The 21,513-nt window shown below is 36.0% G+C and overlaps 2 protein-coding genes across 2 annotated transcripts; one reads left to right on the top strand and one right to left on the bottom strand.

Annotated features, from left to right (window-relative positions):
* The first annotated feature begins 72 nt into the window (after positions 1-72).
* Positions 73-20,958, top strand: LOC147760968 (uncharacterized). Its single transcript, XM_087015094.1, has 6 exons — positions 73-579; positions 797-865; positions 8,456-8,493; positions 9,524-11,171; positions 11,856-12,011; positions 19,574-20,958. The coding sequence occupies exons 1-6, from the start codon at positions 96-98 to the stop codon at positions 20,956-20,958; spliced, it is 3,780 nt and encodes a 1,259-aa protein (XP_086871220.1). The 5' UTR covers positions 73-95.
* On the bottom strand, positions 4,698-7,960 carry LOC147760969 (uncharacterized). The gene is made up of 2 exons (XM_087016118.1): positions 6,926-7,960; positions 4,698-6,251 (listed from the first exon to the last, which is right to left on the bottom strand). The coding sequence occupies exons 1-2, from the start codon at positions 7,625-7,627 to the stop codon at positions 6,129-6,131; spliced, it is 825 nt and encodes a 274-aa protein (XP_086872244.1). The 5' UTR covers positions 7,628-7,960; the 3' UTR covers positions 4,698-6,128.
* Positions 20,959-21,513: the final 555 nt, after the last annotated feature.

The following is a 21,513-nucleotide window of genomic DNA, read 5'->3' as shown; positions in this document are numbered from 1 at the left end:
AATTTGATATAATTAAACCCACATAAACTGATAGAATTCCCATTTACCATTACACTCCAGATAAGGCAAAGAGAAATGTAGAAGTGAAAGATACTATGGCAACAACCCTAGGGACAAACGGCTGCTCCGAATGGGATAATTTGTGCATTTTGATTTCTAATTATGCCCTGGTGGCTTTGCAAGATGTTCTTCACAAAGAGCTTCAGACAGTGTATCCCGAACTATTTGACCCAAACACGGGGTTGCTGAAGAAAGTGCTAGGTGATAAAACTGTCAGGGACAAACTCTTTGGATTGCCACCAAGGGTATTAAACCAACACCAGCGAAACCAGCTGTATCCTGGTGGGAATCCCTCCACATCAGTAACTGTTGGTGACTTAGACCTCACACTGATTGTGCTTTTGCTAAGGAACATCACCTCGTTTAGGGCACATTTCTCAGGTCTCAAGTCCAATCTGCTGTCTCTCTTTAGTAAATTCACCAGTGGGGATTATGAACTTGATGTTACCTTACTAGATTACGTACAGAACATTGTAAACCTTAGATTGGCACATGATCAATCTTTTGAAGTCATTAAAGGTATGTATTCAATGCTTTTATATGTTTCCCTGAAATCAGGTTTACAATAAATTGCCTTTATGGTTCACATTTGTCTAAAAGGAACGTGTTTTAATTAATTTCCATTATTCCTCTTGTGATTGGATGAGTAGTTAGTAATGACAGTGTCATCAGCGACATATAGCTGCAAAAAATCCTTTTTAAAGATCTTACATCTTGAGACCTCATTCTTTTACAGGAATTCAAGAAAAGGTTCAGATGATTTGTGACTGGGTTCAAGATACGCCCACACTAGAAGAAAATCCAGGTAGGCTAATGTGTATAGTTCAGAAAAAGTTAGAGAACAACCGCCATCTAAGATACAAAGCTTTGAACCATGCATACTGTTATTAAAACAATTCTAAGAATGACAGTTCTAAGTCAAGTTAATCTTTCTGTATTGGATGAAATTTCTACTCCCACTGTGTTACAATAAAAAATTGCAGTTGCGAAAAGTGATGATTATGATTATTTGAGGGAAGGGGGTGAAATATCTAAAGACATTGGGTAAAATTGTTTGGCTTCCCAAATACCAGGGCCTATATCCGGGTGAAAACTGAAGCTCTGATGGATAGATAGCATGCTACACGGTATATTGCTTTATTGAGAATAATATCATGGTTAATCCCCAAAAATTCTACGCACAGTGCATTCGTGCGTAACCTGGTTACGCCCTTGCGCTTTGCGATCATTCACGTGAATCAATGTAAAGCTGGCAATTCATATGAAAGGGTTTTTCTTTGTATGCAAATTGCCATGGTCAGGGTAAGTATGTCGATACAAGTACGTGTATTGTGTACAGCAAAACACATTGATCATATGTTAATTCTGACCGGATGACCCTGTGTTTAGAATGTCCGCCTCCGGATCTGGAGGACGTGGGTTCGACCCCGTCAAGGGACATGCCAGCCCTCCCCAGGGAGGTGAGAGCGACAACTTAGAGTGTGCAATAGGGCCAAAATGACCAGGCTTCCTTTGACTTGTGTTTTAAATAAAATATATATGTATGATTTTAACCCTCGGATCATGCAGCAATACAGCCAAGGGAAAAATAGATATCTTTTTAAAAATGATATTGTAACAAAAGTAGTAATAACACAGTACAAGAAGATCATATAAATCAAAGTGCAGTTTTGTGTACTACGCAAAAAGTGCATTCACCGTGGTAGGCTCTCAAATGGAGTGACCTCCCCCCTCCCTCCCGCCTTTGCATACAGTTATCATTTTCGGAGTGGTTATACCACAAAATATACATGTTATATACCAAAGAACATTTTAACCATTTTCTTTTTAAAGTGGTTTAAGAATGCAATATGTGTTTTCTGCATAATAGTACGTCATTTACAACTCGAATTAAATATATATATATATATATATATATATATATATATATATATATATATTTTTTTTTTTTTTTTTATTCACGAAAAATTAATACAAGACATGTACAACACAATAAGAGACAAATACACCTTCCACACACCATTCACACACTACAAACGTTCTTACAAATGTTGATTAAAAATACATGTAGAATTTTTAAATAAAAGAATCTTATTAGGCCTAGTCTACAACAAATGTTCTTTTTTATTCATATCAATATTTTTTCTATACTGTCCCATTTTTTCCTTAGATTATCTGCCTTTTGAGGACCCAGTAGGTATAAAGATTGAAAATCTATTATCTTTTGCTTTTCCAAATACTTTTTGCAGGCATTCCAAAGAGGTGTAATTTTATTCTGTCTACATAAAGTGAAATATTTCTTTATATAGAGAAGTAGTAGATTAATACCTAAGAGAGGGCTGTCGTCCAGGATTCCAAATATAAACAAGCACGGTTGTTGTTTTAATTCAACAGAGTACTGTGTACGTAGGTTCTGAATGAGACAAGTCCAAATAGCTTGAACATATGTACAGTCCCAGAAAATATGCAATAAAGTTTCTTTTGGGTCATTACAGAAAGTGCATCGCTCATGTTCTAACATATTGTATTTAAAAAGCATCGAGTTCGTAAAATAAATTCTATGTAAAATTCTAAATTGCAATGTGAGAAGTTTATGATCATTGGTTTCTCGAAAGGGCAATGCATGAACTAGCTTCCACTTTTCACTTGGTAAATCAATGTTCAGCTTTTCCATCCACTTATTATGGATGTTAAGAGGTATTGCTTCCTTATCCGAAATAAATTTCGGGTAAAAGAGTTTTGTTAATTTGTTTTTCGATTTTAATAATACGAGATTTTTATTTGTTATTGCTGCAAGATTCTTTTGACACCCTCTTATAACAGTTTTCCAGGCAGAAGGTAAAGCGCTGATGACGGCTTGATAGTCAAGGAAATTACAATCTATATTATATTCATCACAAAAAACGTCTAGACTTTTTACTGAACCAGTATTATCAATCAGGTCATTAACGTAAAGCACTCCTTTTCGAAACCAAAGTTTATAGAAGATTATCTTTTTATTGATCTTAATATGATCATTTCCCCATAAAGGTTGTGCTAGGATATCATCCGGAGAAGTAGTAGAAAATTCTTGCACAGAAGCCCATATCCCCAAAATCTCTTTCCAGAAAGTATTTAGTATATTAATATTGCGTATAGACTGTAGGCCCTTCAAGGGAAGTAGCAATACGTCAATTCCCCCGATTTCCGCAATCTCATCCATCAAAAGAGTTTTCCACGAAGAACAATTATGTGGATTTACCAATTTCTTTAGCCATATCAATTTAAGAGCTTTACAGAAGGGTTTCACCTCGGGGACCTTTAATCCACCGTTTTCATAAGAATTAATCATAACATTTCTCTTAACTTTATCTATTTTACTGTTCCAAATAAAGCGATAAAAAACTCGCTCCAATTCTTTAAAAAAAAGATCAGCAGGCATAGGAAGGACAGTTAATATTTGGATGATGGTAGGGAGTGCCAAGGATTTTAAAATAGTTACTTTACCTAGGAGTGAAATATGACGGAACGACCAATCATTTAACAACGATTTGATGGAATGTAATTTTTCTTTAAAATTTTCTTCATAAATGTCATCCTTTGCTAGGTTATACCAAATACCCAGTAGTTTAAATTTCCCACTATGATTCCAAAATATACTTTTAGAGGTTTGATACTCCTCACCACAGCAGCGCTTTGCTCCAATCCAAACAGCCTGGCTTTTTTCAAAGTTTATTTTCAATCCTGAACATTGAGAGAACAATTCTAGCATATCCAGAGCTGCATTCAATGACTCTCTATCATCTGCTAGATGGAGCGTAGAGTCATCTGCGTATTGTGTAATGACGTATTCTGAGTTATTCAGTAAGATCCCTTTTATGTTTGGATCAAATTTGACCGCCGCGCTGAGCAATTCTATGCAGATAATAAATATGTAAGGGGACAGAGGATCACCCTGTCTAACACCCCGACTGACATTAAAGAATTCTGTTAGATGTCCATTATTTTCCACTGCAGTGGAAACATTGGAGTAAAGGGTTTTGAACCAGTTTTGAATATCTTCACTAAAATTTAAAAATTTAAGACACTGCAAAATATATGCCCACTCTACAGAATCAAAAGCTTTTTCGAAATCTAGCATTAATAAAATTCCTGAAATGTCATCTTTTTCTGTTTTATGGATGATATCTTGAATAGTTCTGGAGCATTCGCCTATATACCGACCTTTAACAAATCCAGCCTGTGTAAAAGAGATTATATCGTCAATGTGTAATTGGATTCTGGCTGCTATGCAAGCAGAAGCAAGTTTGTAATCAACATTCAGCAAAGTAATTGGACGCCAATTCTTAAGGAATACTTTCTCCTTCCCCTCTTTTGGTATACACTTGATTATACCTTGGCGTTGAGATGTAGACATTGACTGTACCTCAAAGGATTTATTCAGTGACCTAAGCAGAGGCTCTTTAAGATCAGTCCAAAAGAATTTATAGAATTCTACCGTATAGCCATCTAAACCAGGAGATTTTCCATTCTTCATTTTCTTAAGTACTTTGAGACATTCTGTTTGGGACAGAGAGCCATTCATAGTGATCTTTTTTTCTTCTGGAAGTTTTTTAATAAATGGATTTTCGTCATTGAAAAAGGTATAAGTATGGACGTTATCCATTAGAGTGTCTTTTGATTGGTATAAATCGCTATAGTAGCTTTTTTGTTCTTTTAAGATATCGTGAATATTTGTTATTTCTTTTCCGTCCTTCCTCCTCAATTTAGATATCGATTTCTCACAATAATTCCTTTTTTCTAAATTAAGAAAATATTTTGAACTTTTTACTCCTTCTACTTTCCATTTTGCTTTTGCCCTTAAAATAATCCCCTCAATTTTTTTGTCACGTATACTTTTCAATTCATCTTCTTTTCCCCGAATTGCCAACCGAATAGTCTCATCATCCCTGTTGTTTAGAGAGTCATATAATTTGTTCAATTCTTCACTTATTATTTTTTCTTCTTTTTCTGCTTCTCTCTTTTTATAGGATGCGTATTTAATCGTTTCACCTCTAATACTAAATTTTAAGGTTTCCCATAGTAAACAATCGTCAATATTAAATTCTGCCATTTCCACGTTTTCATTATCGTCTGTCCTGTACTGCTTTATCACTTCTTTTATGGTTTTTTTAATTAAGTTTACATAATTCCAATCGCCTAACAGACTGTTGTTGAATTTCCACGTCCCCCTTCCTCTTTCAATTTGAATAAAATTAATCTCCATGTTTACTGGAGAGTGGTCTGATTTATAAGCAAAATCCATGCCAGCAGCAACAGCTATGTCTTGTAAATCAGAAGAAATCAAAAAATAGTCAAGTCTGCTTTTTTTCTTATTTGGTCCAAACCACGTAAATTTTCTACATTCCGCATTCATTTCTCGCCAGATATCAATTAAATCCAAACTGTCCATTATGCGGACAATTTCTCGGTTTGCCTTTGTGTTGTTGTTGTGTAGGTAATTATCGGTGTCAGTTATGTAATCAAGTGGTACGTTCCAGTCCCCCCCAAGTATTATTGAGGTATTTCCAATTACTTCAATTTTATTTTGGATCTCCTTAAAGAAAGACGGATCGTCATTGTTTGGTCCATAAATAGCGCCTAGCGTGAGTCTCGTGCCCTGAATTTCAATGTCTAGTAATAGGTAACTCCCTCTAGGATCTTTAATCTCTTTGTGGATTTTAAAGTCAAAGGAAGATTTGAATAAGATGCCAACACCTCTTTTGTAACTAGTTAGTGAACAAAAAACCGCGTCCCCACCCCATTCATTTTTCCACAAACTTTCGTTTTTCTTCTCACTGTGAGTATCAATCAATATAGCGATGTCATATTTGGACCTGCATTTATGAAAAATATCTCTCCTTTTCACCATATTGCTACTGAGTCCTCGACAATTCAGACTTACTATTTTAACCATTACTTAGAATCTAATAACAAATATTTAACCAATAAAAAGGACGATACTTCCGCAAGTAGTCTAGGCATTATCAACACGTAATTATAAACACATACATTCACCCATTCACACAAATCGACACCACAGACAAACATTAAAGGTACAACACTGAGTGGTAAACACATATATCAGGAGGCCCCCTCTTCGGACAGCTGTTGCCTATCCTGCGAATGATAGCATGACTACATACAGTACAAACAGGAAAACCCCTCTGTCTCTGCAAAAAACAATGTTCATGTAATTATCCAATATTTACACAATCTCATTTTCGTATATGTAGATATTTTTTTTTTTAAGAATTGACGTAATGAGTTCAGGCAGCAGTAAAGCCATCCGTTACTCTTTTACATACATCCACTAAGTTTCATATATATCAGGTCTTTCAGAGAGGTAAAACAGTAAACACATAGTAATCTAGAGAAATGACATATAGTTTCTATACCACTGGCACAGGCGTACCTCCAGACTGTAGCAGTATTCAAGGGGGTACGTAAACTACTAAACAATATATCACATACCAGTATCAAGAGAGAATTCATATAGTTTCCACTAGATCCAATCTCCTCCTTAAGTAATAAAGCATATTTGTATAGAAGGAGAATGAAATGTAACTCATCATATATTCGTTTTTAATCAAAATATATTTGGTTTAATGTTTTATTTTCTTATTTTAACTTTCTTGTCAATGTCATCGTCAATAGAAAATCTCATTCTCTGGCCAGTGTGTTTCACTTTACCGTACACGCTCCCATTATAAAACCACGACTGTTCAATTTGCTCGTTTTCCTTTAGGCGCTGCAGTAATTGAGCGTTTAGCTTGGTGATATCGTCAGCCAGCCGAACACCTTTGTCATGACTTTTCAAGGTAGATCTACTCCGCATTATACGTACCTTGATTTCCGTGTTTTTAACATGCATTAGAATTGGCCGGGGAGACCCTTGCCGACCGGGAATTCTGTGCACCGCCGTGATGTCATCAGCCGTTATCTGTACTTCTCCCTGTTCCTTAAGCACCTTGCACACAACATCCCGAGTGTTTTCATGTTCCTTCTCTATCACCCCGTAGATTTTTATGTTATTTTTCCGGGAATATTGTTCATTATAGTTCGCCATTTTGATAGCATTGTTTGACGCATAGTTTGCTTGCTCCACTGTTTCCGTGAGCTTTCTGAGAGACTTTTCTTTTCCCGCTAGCTGTTCTCGGAGAGCGTCATTTTCCAATTCCAGTGAATCGATTCTTTCCCTTAGCTCTCCAATATCTAATTTATGCTTGTCTTCTAATTTTTCAAGATTTGTCCCGATTTCGTCTTTGAAATTAAGTAAAAGTTTAGTGACAGTTTCCGTGACCATTTCTTGCACAATATCTTTTAGATCATTTGTTTTTACAGTATTTTTGATTTCAGATTCTATTTCGTCTAGCTTTATCAAAATCAAAGATGTTTCTTCTGTACTTGTGTTAGAAACCTCACTATGGGATCTTTTTGCTGGCTGACTGGTGGATTTCTTGTCAGCTGTGGTTTTCATTCGGTCTGTCATAGAGCTCTTTGAATCTTTGATCGTATCAAAGTATTTTGATTTATTATTTGAGCTCATTGTGATATATATAGAGAGAGATATGTGTTTTCGAGGCAATAAGGCTGACTTGAAACTATTGTTTATCCGGTGAGCAGTACTCACCGATGCACCTGTATTGAAGCGCACTTGTCACGATCTATTGTCAGTTGTATAGTTATGGTATACGTTATGATCAATGTCAAAATAAAGCTTGATGACAAAAACCAAGTCAGCTAAACAGCTTCCATTCGCAGGAGACAGTTAGTATTCACACATTTATGTATCCATAGCTGTAATATTTCTTACCGATTGTTTGAATTTGTAAGAAATTCTAGGAGCTCTCTTACGGTCGTTGTCTCCTCCTTGGCCTCGTTCTCGTTCGTCAATCGAATTAAATATTTATGGAATATGCAAGAAAACTACACAGCCCCTTTGGCATTTCAAATAATGACCTTGACACTGGGGTGTGTGTGTGAAATAATCAATCTGTTGTTTAACTTTTGATCACATTGTAAATTTGCACGCAATTCTCTCTTTCATAGTTGTACAGGATTTGCAATTCCACACTGGAGAATTTGATTGCAGTTTAGCAGAGTCCAGAATATGTGATGATCGTCATGTTATCATATCATAATTATATCCATTTAAACGGTGTATATACAAGGGGTACGAAAGTAATGGTTTGATAGCAGTAAAATGATCGACAAGTTAAATTTTTTTCATATTGAAGAATACACAATGGCAAACCATTTTAAATAACAAATTACCAGTTATCGGTGTGTGTGAACTGAAAACGTTACGTGGCGTTGGCATGTGGAGTTTGTGCATGTATTGATGCTATTTCAACAGAATAATTTTCTTTTGCAGGCAAAAAACAAAAAAGTAAACCAGATACCACCTATCAGGTACGCTCAGAACTTTATTCCTTTACTGTGTTCTCAGCACTTATGTCTAAATGATAATGTTAAACATTATGTACGTTAGAACTCTCCTCGTCGTTTTGCCCACTTTTCCAAGATCATATACTAGCATGTTGATGATAAGTCCGTATGTACTAGTGTATTGGACCCTATGCATTTGGACGTGTGCTATATTGCATTGCAGAAGTTCAATCAATGTTATTCTAAAACTTATTTATATTAAGACCGGTCATGTATTTTTGTTGATTTACCCAATTTTTTCATTTGTGTTGTACTGTGATTAAGCTTATATTGACATATCTTATTGAGCTTTTCAAATTATCTTGAAGATAATAACTTATATTTTACCTTATCCCACCAGTCTACTATTGCTTTCTGACTTTTTTCATCTCAAGTAAGGGCACATTAAGCAGGTATAATAATATAATAATAATAATAATGAAAATATAAAATTTCATATGCAGCCTTTTATTTTTAATTCATTAACCGATTTTCAGGCACCTGCAATTAGTCCAACTGCTTGCAGTAGTAAAAACTTTCTGCATTAAATACATGAGTCAAATACGGCGTCTTCCCTGGGACCCCGGGAGGGTGGTGGTGGTGGTGGGGGGGGGGGGTATCCACAGAGGCTCCTGTATACTTGTGCTAGTAATTCATGATGAGTACAGGGACGGATAAAGCAAAATGTTTCAGTTTCAGTTCAGTGAGGTTTATTATTCAACTTTTTATGTTAAATCACCTACCTATATTGTTGTAATTAGCATTTGTGTGGCAATGTTTTATTTAACTTTTATTTGGTTTTGATATACGGTGTACATTATACATGTTTCCACTGAAATATATCTTATTTAGATTTTCATAATAAATGTTGCCTGTCCCTATACTTTTCCAACATTATTTGAAATAAAAACACGGCGCGAGCAATATAATGCCTTTCATTTCAGTTGAAGGTTGCATTTTGCCTCTTATATTACCTAGCTAAATATAAAACCTTGGATGTGTTATCTATTTTAAGGTGCCTAAAACGAGTCCTGCAGAGTCAAAAAACAAGCAACTAGCCGAATTCTACATCCGTCACTTGAGCGAGATACAGCGTCTTCCGTGGGACCCCGACGACACCGAGCACTTAGATGACGTGTATGTTAACCTGCAGTGGGTAAGAGAGGAAAGGAGACCTGAAGGTGCCAATTTTGTTCCAATCCAGAGCTACACTTCAATGTTTAAAGATACCAAACAAGGAAAAATGCCAAAAAGAATATTGGTCAAAGGAGAAGCAGGCACCGGCAAAACCACATTTACACAAAAGATGGCAACAGACTGGGCAAATGATACACTGGGTTTAAAAGAATGTGATGAAGTATTTTCAAACTTTAAATACCTTTTAATTTTGAATCTGCGTAGGATTCTGCCTCATCAGACACTGAAGGAAGCAATGGAAATGCAAATTCCTTGTTTTGCAGAAAGGAAAGCAGTGATAAATGAAGTCATGCAGGCCCTAGACTATGACAGTGACCATGTTCTATTGGTCTTTGATGGCTATGATGAATATGATATCAACACTTCCAAAGAAATCACAGACATCATTCACCGCAGACGATACCAGGATGTATGCACCATCATCACAACACGTCCTTGGAAGGCAGAACGACTAATGAACCCACGAATAATAGACGGTTTGTATGATATCATTGGGCTGACATTGGACAACATTGCTGAATATATTTCTAAATTCTTTGATGATCAAAAGACATATGACAAGTACCTGAAACTGACGTCAGGCCAGAGATCCTGTTCTAGGAGTCCGGGTGTTTTGAAGTCAATAGGGAAGGGTCTTGTAGGCTACATAGTAGAAAATGAGCTGATGTCTCTGGTGAAGATCCCAATACATCTACTGTTCATCTGTCTCATGTGGCAAGATAAAAAAAGCGATGCCCAGACAGATTCATTGCCAACTTCATATACACTACTATACAAGAAAATAATACAGTTGCTTTTAAGACAAAGATATAACATTAGGAAACAGGATGAAATGGGAGAATCTGCTCGTTTTAGAAAATTTGAAGAACAAACCTTTATCAGCCTTGGAAAACTGGCTTACGACGGGCTGGTGAAACCAGATAGGGGTCTCATATATGATGAAAAGGACCTGCAGACAATCCCTAATGTCAGCGAATTGTACAGATCAGGTCTCCTCAGCATATCAAAGGTACACCACAACCTCGATATTAAATGTGAAGTGACATTTCTGCACAGAACCTTTCAAGAGTTTTTTGCTGCAAAATACCTGGCGTGGACTTTAGATACAGACAACAGCGTTTTAGATATGTTTTTGGAAAGTTTAGACACCCTTGACAAGCTCTATGACATGGACTTAGTGCTGCTATTTTTGTGTGGGCTCTCTTACAGTGCAACTACAGTAGTTTTAAACTGGGCTACACACGTGGCACGGAAGACAATACCTGCATATTCTTTCCCAAAACAAGATTTTTCAGAGAGTCAACTCACATTGGGGTTCGTCATCTGGTGTTTTGGACTCTGCGAAGAACACTGCTGTGTCTACCTTCCCCGGGGAAAACACTTTTACCCTGAGCTAACCTCCTGGTCTGAGAAACTTACAAAGTTTGTACAACTCCGGAAAGAAGGGGCATCCGTTTTAGTTCCAGGTATGTTTAATACCAATAATGATTAAAGGTGCACGTCCATTTTTATAATTCTTGTCTCCAAACATCTGTTTAATGGATTGAAAACACGCTTTTATTGTGAGGAAGTGGCGCAATTACGAAATTCAATTGCTGTTTATGCCGAACATTTGATATACCTCGACATTGTTTAATAGTATATTAATCAGGCGGCTAATTATCATAATTAACGAGGGTAGTGCTCGTTTCGGTGAAATCTGGATGTACAAAGAAGCTGACCCAGCATATTAAAGCCGCTCATCCAGGTACTTATAAATTTCGGCCCTACAGGGGGTATCCAAAGCTGACAATCACCCAATGATCATTCATTGTAGAAAGTTTCATACTTTTATCAACTTTCGCACAATTCTGGTAATTGTTCTCTAAGCTTCAGATTCAACACCCATCAGGTTTTTGTTTTCTAAATTTCTATAAATGGCACATTAATTTGATAATTGACGAGTAGGCATTCGTGGAATAAAAAAAACCTGAAGACAAAAGGAGCTAACTCTCATTTTTCAAAAAGTGGTTTCTAAACCACAGAAGGTCACCGCTTTATTTTCAACATTGAAAGTGGAAGCAACCCAATATGATAATCCTCCTTCATCCTCCAGAAAAATAATGCTATGTAATCCTTAGTCTTCTTTCTATTGTATTTCATCCAATCAGTGGCTTCAAATCCGCCACACACACCTTCATCGATGGTAGGTGTCAGCCAAGTAGTGGAGACTCAGCATCTGAGTCCATCATCAACAGAAGAGGAAATTACACAGACTATATGTACAGAGTCTACTGCTATCAGTGTTGATGTGGGACCCAGAGCAGGTACAGATTTATAATGCGTGTTTGTGTGTAAAAAGGTACAGTGTACAATAAGGTACCAAAGGCTGATTATAAGATGGATCAAATTACTCGCATTTAACAATAAGATTCAGAACTGGAAGAACTTTGATTTGTGCATATTTTACTTGACAACCTGGTTTTAATTATTGCTTTGATTTCAGCTTTGGGTCACAGAACAGAAAAGTACATAGTTTTAACCAAAGACCAGTATCTTTGAAAATCTATTTAATTTTTTTAATTTTAAATTATCTGTGACACTGGTAAAGTGTAAATGTTGGTTGTTCTACTTATACATGTATATATTACTAATGTAATTGTCAATCACATTTCCTCTGGTTCGCGGCATTCCTATGGACCACTGTTCCTTAGGATTAGTAGTCCTAATGGGACCTGTATTCCTGTCATAAATATGGATAGGACTTCTATTCCTGGCGGACCTGCATTCCGTTTACATTAGTCAGCGAAATGGAGGTCTGCCCTTATTTTATGTCCGTCCTTTTATATCACTACGAGGTAAAGGCCAGTGACGTGACTAGTATGCCTTAGTGAGCATATATAATTACTCCGTAAAATCGTCGGTTTGCCAGTTGTCTCTATGCCAGTCTCTCTGGCGTAGGGGTTAGGCAGTACAACAATGTACACCTTGAACAGAATCTTAGAGTAATCTGAAGGGAGTTCGAATCCCTTTAAGACTGAGTTTGCGCTTTTAGAATTTGCGTGATTTTTATGTCTTTGTCATGTTTGCTGGTCATTTTACTTTGCTACGTCAGATGGTTTTGACTGGTTACATATGTCACGCGCTTTCTTGCACTTCTATAAATACGCTCATTTTCTTATACCATACCCTCACTTGACTTTGGACATGTAAGGGACGAACAGCACCCGTACTAGACCCAACATAGATGTTATATTTTAATACCTTCAAGAGGGCACACATCCGATAGGCACAACACCGACACAGAAAGAGTAATTCGAAGAACTAGCAAGTCGAATTATAAAGTAAGCTTTCAATTACAGTTAATTTTCATGATGTTCAAAATACAAATCATTTCCAATATTAGCTTACACACAGACATTCATTCCCAGTAATGTAAGTCCGTCAGACCTATGCTCCCGGAATAAGTGTCCGGGGGACTACAATCTCTGGTATTTAAGGTCCGGGGGACTACAATTTAAGGGATTTTAGGTCTGGGGGACCACTCCCTCTAGGATTTTGGGTCCGAGGACAAATACTTATTATTGCTTTTCTCAGTCAAACTTTACTTACAGAAGAAAGGTTCTGTCATTAATTTTAATTTATTAATATATATAATAGTGTAATAATCATTTCCGATTGAACATGGCAAGCTATTTTATAAAGTAAATAAGAGGAAAGTGAAAGCGTCTCGGATGAAGGACAATGCAGTTATGGTGATGGTCATGATGATCAACTTTGGCGAATAGTCGTAAGGGACGGAGAGGAAGTAGAGAAAGTTTTGGAAACACTTCATGCATCCCCCATTGGTAAATATTTATTTTAATTATTGATTAAAAATATCAGTTACCACAAAATCAAATTCTTTGTTTTTTATCGTTTATTCCTGACACTGAAAATATTTAAGTGTGTATCAAAAGCGATTACTTTCAATTACTTTGTTTAAAATTTAGGTGGTCATGTAGGTTGGGGCAAAACTCTTGTCAAAGTTGAGAAAAGTTTTTTTTTGGCCCAACATAGTTGACGATATTAAAAAATTCCTCTAAAAATGTGACATATGTCAACGAATGAACAAACAAACAAAAAAAAAAAAAGAAAAAAAAAAAAAAAAAAAAAAAAAAAAAAAAAAAAAAAAAAAAAAAAAACGGCTGTCCACCGCTTAACCCCATAGCCGTGCATAAGCCTGAGGCGTGGAGGATGGTAAACAAGACATACCTATTCATCTAATAATCTAGTCATTTTTATCAGTAACATTGATATAGAAAAAATCATATTTTTATCACTATACCTTTTAAAGATATAAATCTTAAGATTTGGAAATCAGATGTCTTTAATTTTGCAGTTATTTAAACAATTAAATTCTACAAATTTAGAGTTAAATCAAAAATGAAATATTGTTTTTTTAATTTTTATAGATTGGCATTGAACCCATGCCTCAGACCAAAACGGGCAATGCATATGCATGCACTGTTATGTGCTATTATAGCAAACTGGCCCAGGCACGCGCATTGCCCAGTAAGGAGGCGACAGGTGTGGCCAGTTTTCTTTTGGAACTGTTTTTACGTAAGTGTCGCATTTTAGGCATATTAAGATTGATTCATAAACATCGATTGATTGCACCATTATATGTGTAAGTTATTGATTTATATAATTAACTAAAATAATACTTACTTCATGTCATATGTCATTATAAAGTAATATATCCGCAAAATCTCATACAGAGTGAGTTGTTAACTGAACAATCATGATCAAGTGTTTTTTTTTCGGCTTAGGATTTCCCAAGGAAATGTGAACTGACCAGGGAAGGGAGTTTAACAACAATTGGTTACATTCCATAACCACATCCCTCAAAATTAAACACAAGAGAACCACAGCTTACCATCCTCAATGCAATGGTCCCACTGGTATGTTTTATTGATATTCTTTAATAAACACATTTTATACATGTTTGTAATGCCATATATTGTCACTTATTTTAGCCCACAATTTAGGTAAGGGTTAGATTGGCCATTTTATATAATACAGGTACATACTTTATCATGCCTTCTATACAAGTTTTCAGTTTGGTGAGATGAGTGAATGTTCTTCTATAACATTTATGTATTGGATGAATTTTATGATTTATCCTTTTTTCCAGAACGTTTTAACCAAACCATGAAGGACATGCTGTTAAAGTATACCAGGATGATCACCACTGGGACGAAGTTTTGGGGGATGTTGTCTTTGCGTATAATACGTCCATCCATGCATCGACTCGGTTTTCCCCTTTTTATCTAATGTTTGGGAGATAAAGAGGAATTTTTAATTTTCTTCACCATAAATATTGAATTATTTGGCGTTTTGTTAAAGATTATATCCACATATTTTTTTCAATGATGTAAGTAATATTGAACAGTGTCGTCTTTTTATTATAGGTTATCTCGGATGGATATAATAAATAAAATTTAAGGAAAGGGTAACTGTACATAGAATTAAAATTTATTTTGGCTCTAGAGAACCTGAGCTACCAACAACAGATGTGTGCATAAGTGATGGAGAAGAGGGTAAGGAAGTGCCAGGGCCAAGTGGCATAAATGTGCCGACTGTTTCTGATTGTCAAAAAGAAGTGGAAAACCCAGCAGGCATAGTTGCGTTGGATCAATGTTGAAAACAGGTTGATACGTTGAATTGCCGTTGATCTACCTAAATTCAAAGTAAAACAACGTTGATCCAGCCACGTCGAAACACCGTCATAATGTGACGTTGACTCAACGTTGTATTTTGGTCAATGACACAACCTTGCAGTTATGGATTATGATTTAAAATATTAATTATTGAAAACGTGATACTTTGTTAATCAATACTGTAACTAAATTTATCAATATAATAACAAAATGGTTTTAAAGTAAAATTGATAGTTGTTTTATGTCTTTAGTTAACTAGTGAATTTTCTTAACTTGTTATTCAGAAATACATTCCAATAAACTTAATTCCTTGCAAGGTCAGCTAGGATGAATAAGTTGCTGTAAATGTGATGGAGTTCGATAGACAGGGTGAGGTGACTGTGACTTTGTTATATATATATATATATATATATATATATATATATTAAAAGTAAAAACGTTTTTTCCTGTTCGAGTAATATTATATATAAATAAAAGAAAAAAAGAACAAAAGAACAGCAACTATTTTTGCCCCGACCGGTTTCTTTCTTTCTTCAGGGGGTTTTGTTTATTTGTTACTAGGTGATGTCATAAAGGCTAAAATGTGACGTCTGTAACAATGGGTGTTTAATTGTTACTTTTACCAATGCTTTTATCTATTCAATGTAGGTTTATACTTATTAATGAATAGATTTTCTTTCATTTCCATTTCTGTTTGGGTTGTTTCCCTAGTGAATTTATAAAATGGGAATACCGTGAAGTCCTTGTTTTTGTTCATAGGGCATTCCCTAATATGCCCACTCACAGACGTGCACTGATATTTAGGTTGTCTTATTTGTTGTCTGTGAACGGTCATTCTATGTCGGAGAGTGTCTCCAGTTTGTCCTATATAGTTCTCACCGCATCCACTGCAAGTTAAAACATAAATTAAACTTGAGCTAGTGCAGGTGAATGGGTGTTTAATTCTAAAAGTAAGTCCATTTTTAAATGTTAGATGGCTCCCCTCTTTAATTAGTGGGCAGGTGCCACACCTGGGTACCTCACATTTCTGTACTCGTATTGTTGAGGTTTCCACATTTGTCCTGGAATTGTTCTCAAATTTTGCTTTTGTTAAAATTTGCTTTAGTGATGGACTTTGTCTCTTACTCTTTATAATCTGCATTTCGGTTAGTATCTCATTCATTTTGTCATCTTGTTTTACCAAAGGTAAGTTTCCAAATATGACATTGTGTACTTCCGGATTTTTTGGATTATATGTTGATATGTATGGTATGGCTTTCTTTTTAATTTTGTCTTTGGTGGTCCTCAGGTCGTTCTTCGGTATCTGTTTTGCCTTTTTAATCCCATTTTGTATCAGTTGTCTTGGGTATTGTCTCCTTAATAGGAATCCTTCCAGCTCTTTGAGCCTTTGTTTTAATATGGTTTCATTTGAGACAATTGTGCATAGTCTTCGAGCTAGATTGTATGGTATGTTGTGCTTAATGTGTCTGGGATGACACGAGTTAAAAGGGAGATATTGTTTTGTGTCTGTTGTTTTGTAATACACATCTGTCTCATTGGTAAAAGTAACAATTAAACACCCATTGTTACAGACGTCACATTTTAGCCTTTATGATATCACCTAGTAACAAATAAACAAAACCCCCTGAAGAGAGAAAGAAACCGTTCAGGGCAAAAAAAGTTGCTGTTCTTTTGTTCTTTTTATTATATATATATATATATATATATATATATATATATATATATATATATATATATATATATATATATATAAACCTTGGAAATTTTAACTTAAAGGGATAATAACTCTTTGTTTTGGCCAAAAAATGAATTTTCCTGGAGTAAACAGCAATTTCCCCATACTTAATTATGGTTAATGAATCCATTTTTACATTTAAAGTTAGTCCCTGTGTTTTTTTTGTAAAAAGTTTGGCTTTTTGTTAAAATCTCTTAAGAGATTATAACTGAGTAGAGCTATCGATGGAGGTCACGTGATCTGAAGACAAGCTCAGACATCAGAATAATAGCTATAACTGCCGTTTTTTGAGTTGTTCACAATGTTTTTATTGTGAAATATAGCTATCACACGAAGAGTTATTATCCCCTAATTTCCCGCTGGGTGGGATTGATATAACATTGTTATCTGAGGTTGACACAACTTTCAAATCCAACGTTTATCCAATGTGTTCTCAACGTTATTGTTCAACGTTGTTTCAACGTTAAAACAACATAATTTGCTCGCTGGGAAAAAGGGGTGGACACTATGAACAAGACAGTGGGAGAGGCAGCACTGAAAATATAAGAAAGGCACAACAAGAGCAAAAAAAAAGAAAAAAAAAAAGAGATATGATGCTCGCCATTCTACAAATGAGGTAATACATTTCAGTGAGTGATCACTGCGTTTATTTTCTTTTTAATATATGTATATACATTACCAATAAAACTTTTCTTTCACATATTACGACCGTTATAAGTACACCGTTTGCCTGAGGTTATGTATGCTTATTTTTTGCTCAATTTCCATTTTTATAAATTTTAATTCATCATCATCATTTATCATCATTTAGAGCCTATAGTGTTCCACTGTTGGACAAAGGCCTCAGCATCCTTTTTCCATTGTTTCCTATCCTGAGCCTCAGATTTCCAGTTTGGCCAAGGTTTCTTCTTCTAAGACTTCCAGTAGTCATCTAATTCATCCCTCCATCGTTTGACCGGCCTTCCTCTTTTTCTTTGTCCATACCTTGGGGTCCACTCTGTAAGCCTGATTGTCCACCTACTGTCCTTCATTCTTTTGACATGTCCTGCCCACCTCCATTTCATTTCTTTAACTGTGAGCAGTACGTAACCATGCATTCGTTTTCCGCTCTCTTGGACTGATGTTCAACATAATCCTTTCCACCTTTCTCTGAGCTACTTGTAGCTTGTGTTCCATGGAGGCATCCAGTGTCCAGGTCTCTGAACCATAGGTGATTGCCGGCAGCACACAAGCATTGAACACTTTCTTTTTCAGGCAGGTAGGAAGGTTGCTCTTGAAGATGTCATTGTGCTTCCCATATGCTGCCCATCCTGCTTTTATCCTTCGTTGGATTTCTTTCTCCAGTGTTCGGTCACTAAGGCTGAACCGTTGCCCAAGTTATATATACTCCTCTACTGCTTCTATCTCTTTGGTGTTGACCTTCACTGTGCAAGGGGTGGTTAGTGGTCCAAACATCACCTTTGTCTTGCTGGTGTTCATCTTTAGCCCACTTTTTGCGCTTTTAATTTTAATTAAATTATTATCAATTATGTCAAAAAGGCTTATCATAATTAAATCTATTACACAGGTTTTTACCTTAGGTACAAAGGTTCTAAAACACAATCTAAGAAGATCAGACAGAAAAGGTGGAAAGCAGGAAGATCCCTGGCTAGGGCCTTATGTAATAAAAGGAATATCACAAACTGGAGCGTACATCTTGCAAATAGAAGGAGGATGCACCCTTTAAGGTGCAGTCAGCGGCTCGAATTTGAAAATTTATCTGACAAATGAATGGGCCTACTTAAATGAAAATAAATTTATAACAACTTCTTATTTGTGTTATTTTTCAGTATTAATTTTTGTTTTTTCATTCAGTTTGTGAACATCAAAATAATAAAGGTAACGGCAAAGGTCACTTTAATACATATATATTATTATTAATTATATGTAACATATATTTAAGTGCGAGATAAAAGTCAAATCGGACATAATGTCCTCGTATATATCAGGAAAACAGGTCCCATCCGGACTTGCATTCCTTGCAATGGGACTTACATTCCTTGTAAACTGATGTCCCACGGACGTTAATTCCTAGTAACGTATGTTCTAGGACATCCGTTCCTAGAAAAGCTAGACCAAGGATTTGCATTCCCAGGACTTGCATTACTAGGACTACAATTCCGTTCACACCGGGCAAGTTACAATATATTCCTCGTCTACAGACGACGGTCGTAAAGGTGTTGGTCAACTTGGCAAGATTGTGTTGAAATACTGCCAAAGTGCTGTCGGGCTAATAGTTACACTGCCGGTGGCCCATTAAAGGTTCACGGATGCTAGTCTTAATTCGACTTGTATGGTTTTTCATTTTTGGACATTTTTCACAATAGCGTTTTTCACTGTGGAAAAGCTCAGCTTAGTAGCTATAATGAGCCATTAACGATTGTATTTATTTATTTTTGTTTTGTTTTTGTAGATGCCATTGAAACGGCTTGCTATTCATTTCCACGGAAACCTGGGGTTATGACCGTTTTCCCAGCATACAAAGCAAATGGACAGCATCCACCATTCATTGCAGTGCTAGTGAGCATAGAATTCTGTGAAGATAAGATGGCAGAACATGATGGATTTGCTGTTAATTACTATTCATGGGACCTGCCAGATATGGAAGCCCAGAAGGCCTTCTTTTCAAAAGCAGCTGAAGACAACCCGATTCCACCCAGAACATCTATTGAAATTGGACAGGCCATACAAAAGTCTTCAGAACATCTTTTTAAAAACCACAGAAATCTGACAATAATTTCGGCATCTCCTGTTAAAGCGCAAGGAGGTGAAATAACATGTAAACCATGTATAGTATTATATTGTCGCGCAAAAGGTGTGGTCCCATTGGGTGATTCCCTGTTTCCAAAGTTAATTGAAGGTATTCCAGTAGATGTACGCGAAGGATTTGTTTCCTTGTCCATGCATAATAGTAGCCCACAAACCCCACAAAATGTGCACTTTGGCCAAAATACTACATTTTACTGTAACCCATTGAGGATGGGATGCAGTGTTGGACTGACAAAATCGAGTTTTACGGGTACCTTGGGAATGTTCGTACAACATGAGGGGACACCATGTTTCCTCACATGCTCCCATGTATTAGGCATCCCACCACCTGCCATAGAGGCTGAGGTCTGCCAACCGTCTGATGCAGATGTAAGGACAAACAACTACAACAAGCAAGATATTGCATCTAAAGCCAAAAGCAAAGTGTGTGGTGTAGTCAAAAAAGTTTACTTTGACAATTTTGAATATAATGGTAAAGAATATGGCATTGATGCAGCTCTTATCGAAGTCAAGCATAGAGATATCCATGCTGTACCAGCAGGGTTAACGCCTGAAACATTGCAAAATCTTAATCTTAGTGAAGATGAATTGTCCTTTAACAATGCGGAATGCATTGAACCAATGAACAATGAAACCAATACAGTTTTAAGCCCCAATGTAGTTGTGTACAAATGTGGTAGGACTGGTCTCACCCGTGGTTGTGTCAGTTTTGAAGGAGGCACTGCTTTCCAAACAAAAACTATAAAATTTAAGAAGGAGCAACCAGGTGGTACATTTACATATCTTGAAAAAGAATTTCGAAATGTGGTCGAGGTGCGTGGTGTTGACTGCGTGTTTTCTGACGAGGGAGACTCTGGCGCTGCAGTATTCCTGTTAAAGGGACCAGATAGACATAAAAGCCCTCATCCAGTGGGAATGGTGGTGGCAAAGACCTCTTATCATTCTACTTTGATGTCACCCATTTGGCCAATTTTTGAATGTTTTAACATCAAACTGGCAAGAATAGAGGAGGGAATGGAATGTGAGTGACATGGTTGAACCATAAAACAACATGGTAAAATGTGTAGACCATACCATAATTATGGTTAAATTTAGACTTTATTTAATACTCATATTACCAATAATGATGTAGTTTTTGGCAGCAATACGTACATATAGACTTCGTTGACATAAAATTCTGAAAAGAAAAACGAGTTTTGTCAGAAGGTATATTTTTAAAAACGTTGTTTTATTGAAATGAAAAAAGTGAAAGTGATATATCTTAAAATAGTTCAATGGATTATAAATTGAGGTGCCTGAAATTGGTTGATAACTGTGTTCAGCATGATGTCCCTTGTTAGTGGTGAGATTTATAAGTGACATACATGCGTACATAAATATAATAGACGAAGGCAACTTCACTGTGATGAGAACAGTAAGTGTTGCTTGGAATTGGTTTTATCCTATTTTTATTGCACTATTATATATACATGTATGCTAGCATTATTATTATTATTATTATTATTATTATTATTATTATTATTAAATTTAACAAAAATGTTAATCCAGTGTGTAAATGAGCATGCATACTGATGGATGAATTAT

Source organism: Lingula anatina, chromosome 6 (assembly GCF_051362555.1).
Source record: "Lingula anatina isolate TDL-2025a chromosome 6, LinAna3.0, whole genome shotgun sequence".
NCBI classification, from domain to species: Eukaryota; Metazoa; Brachiopoda; class Lingulata; order Lingulida; family Lingulidae; genus Lingula; species Lingula anatina.
Note: the sequence above shows the minus strand (reverse complement) of the source record. Positions and strands in the feature narration are given on the sequence as shown.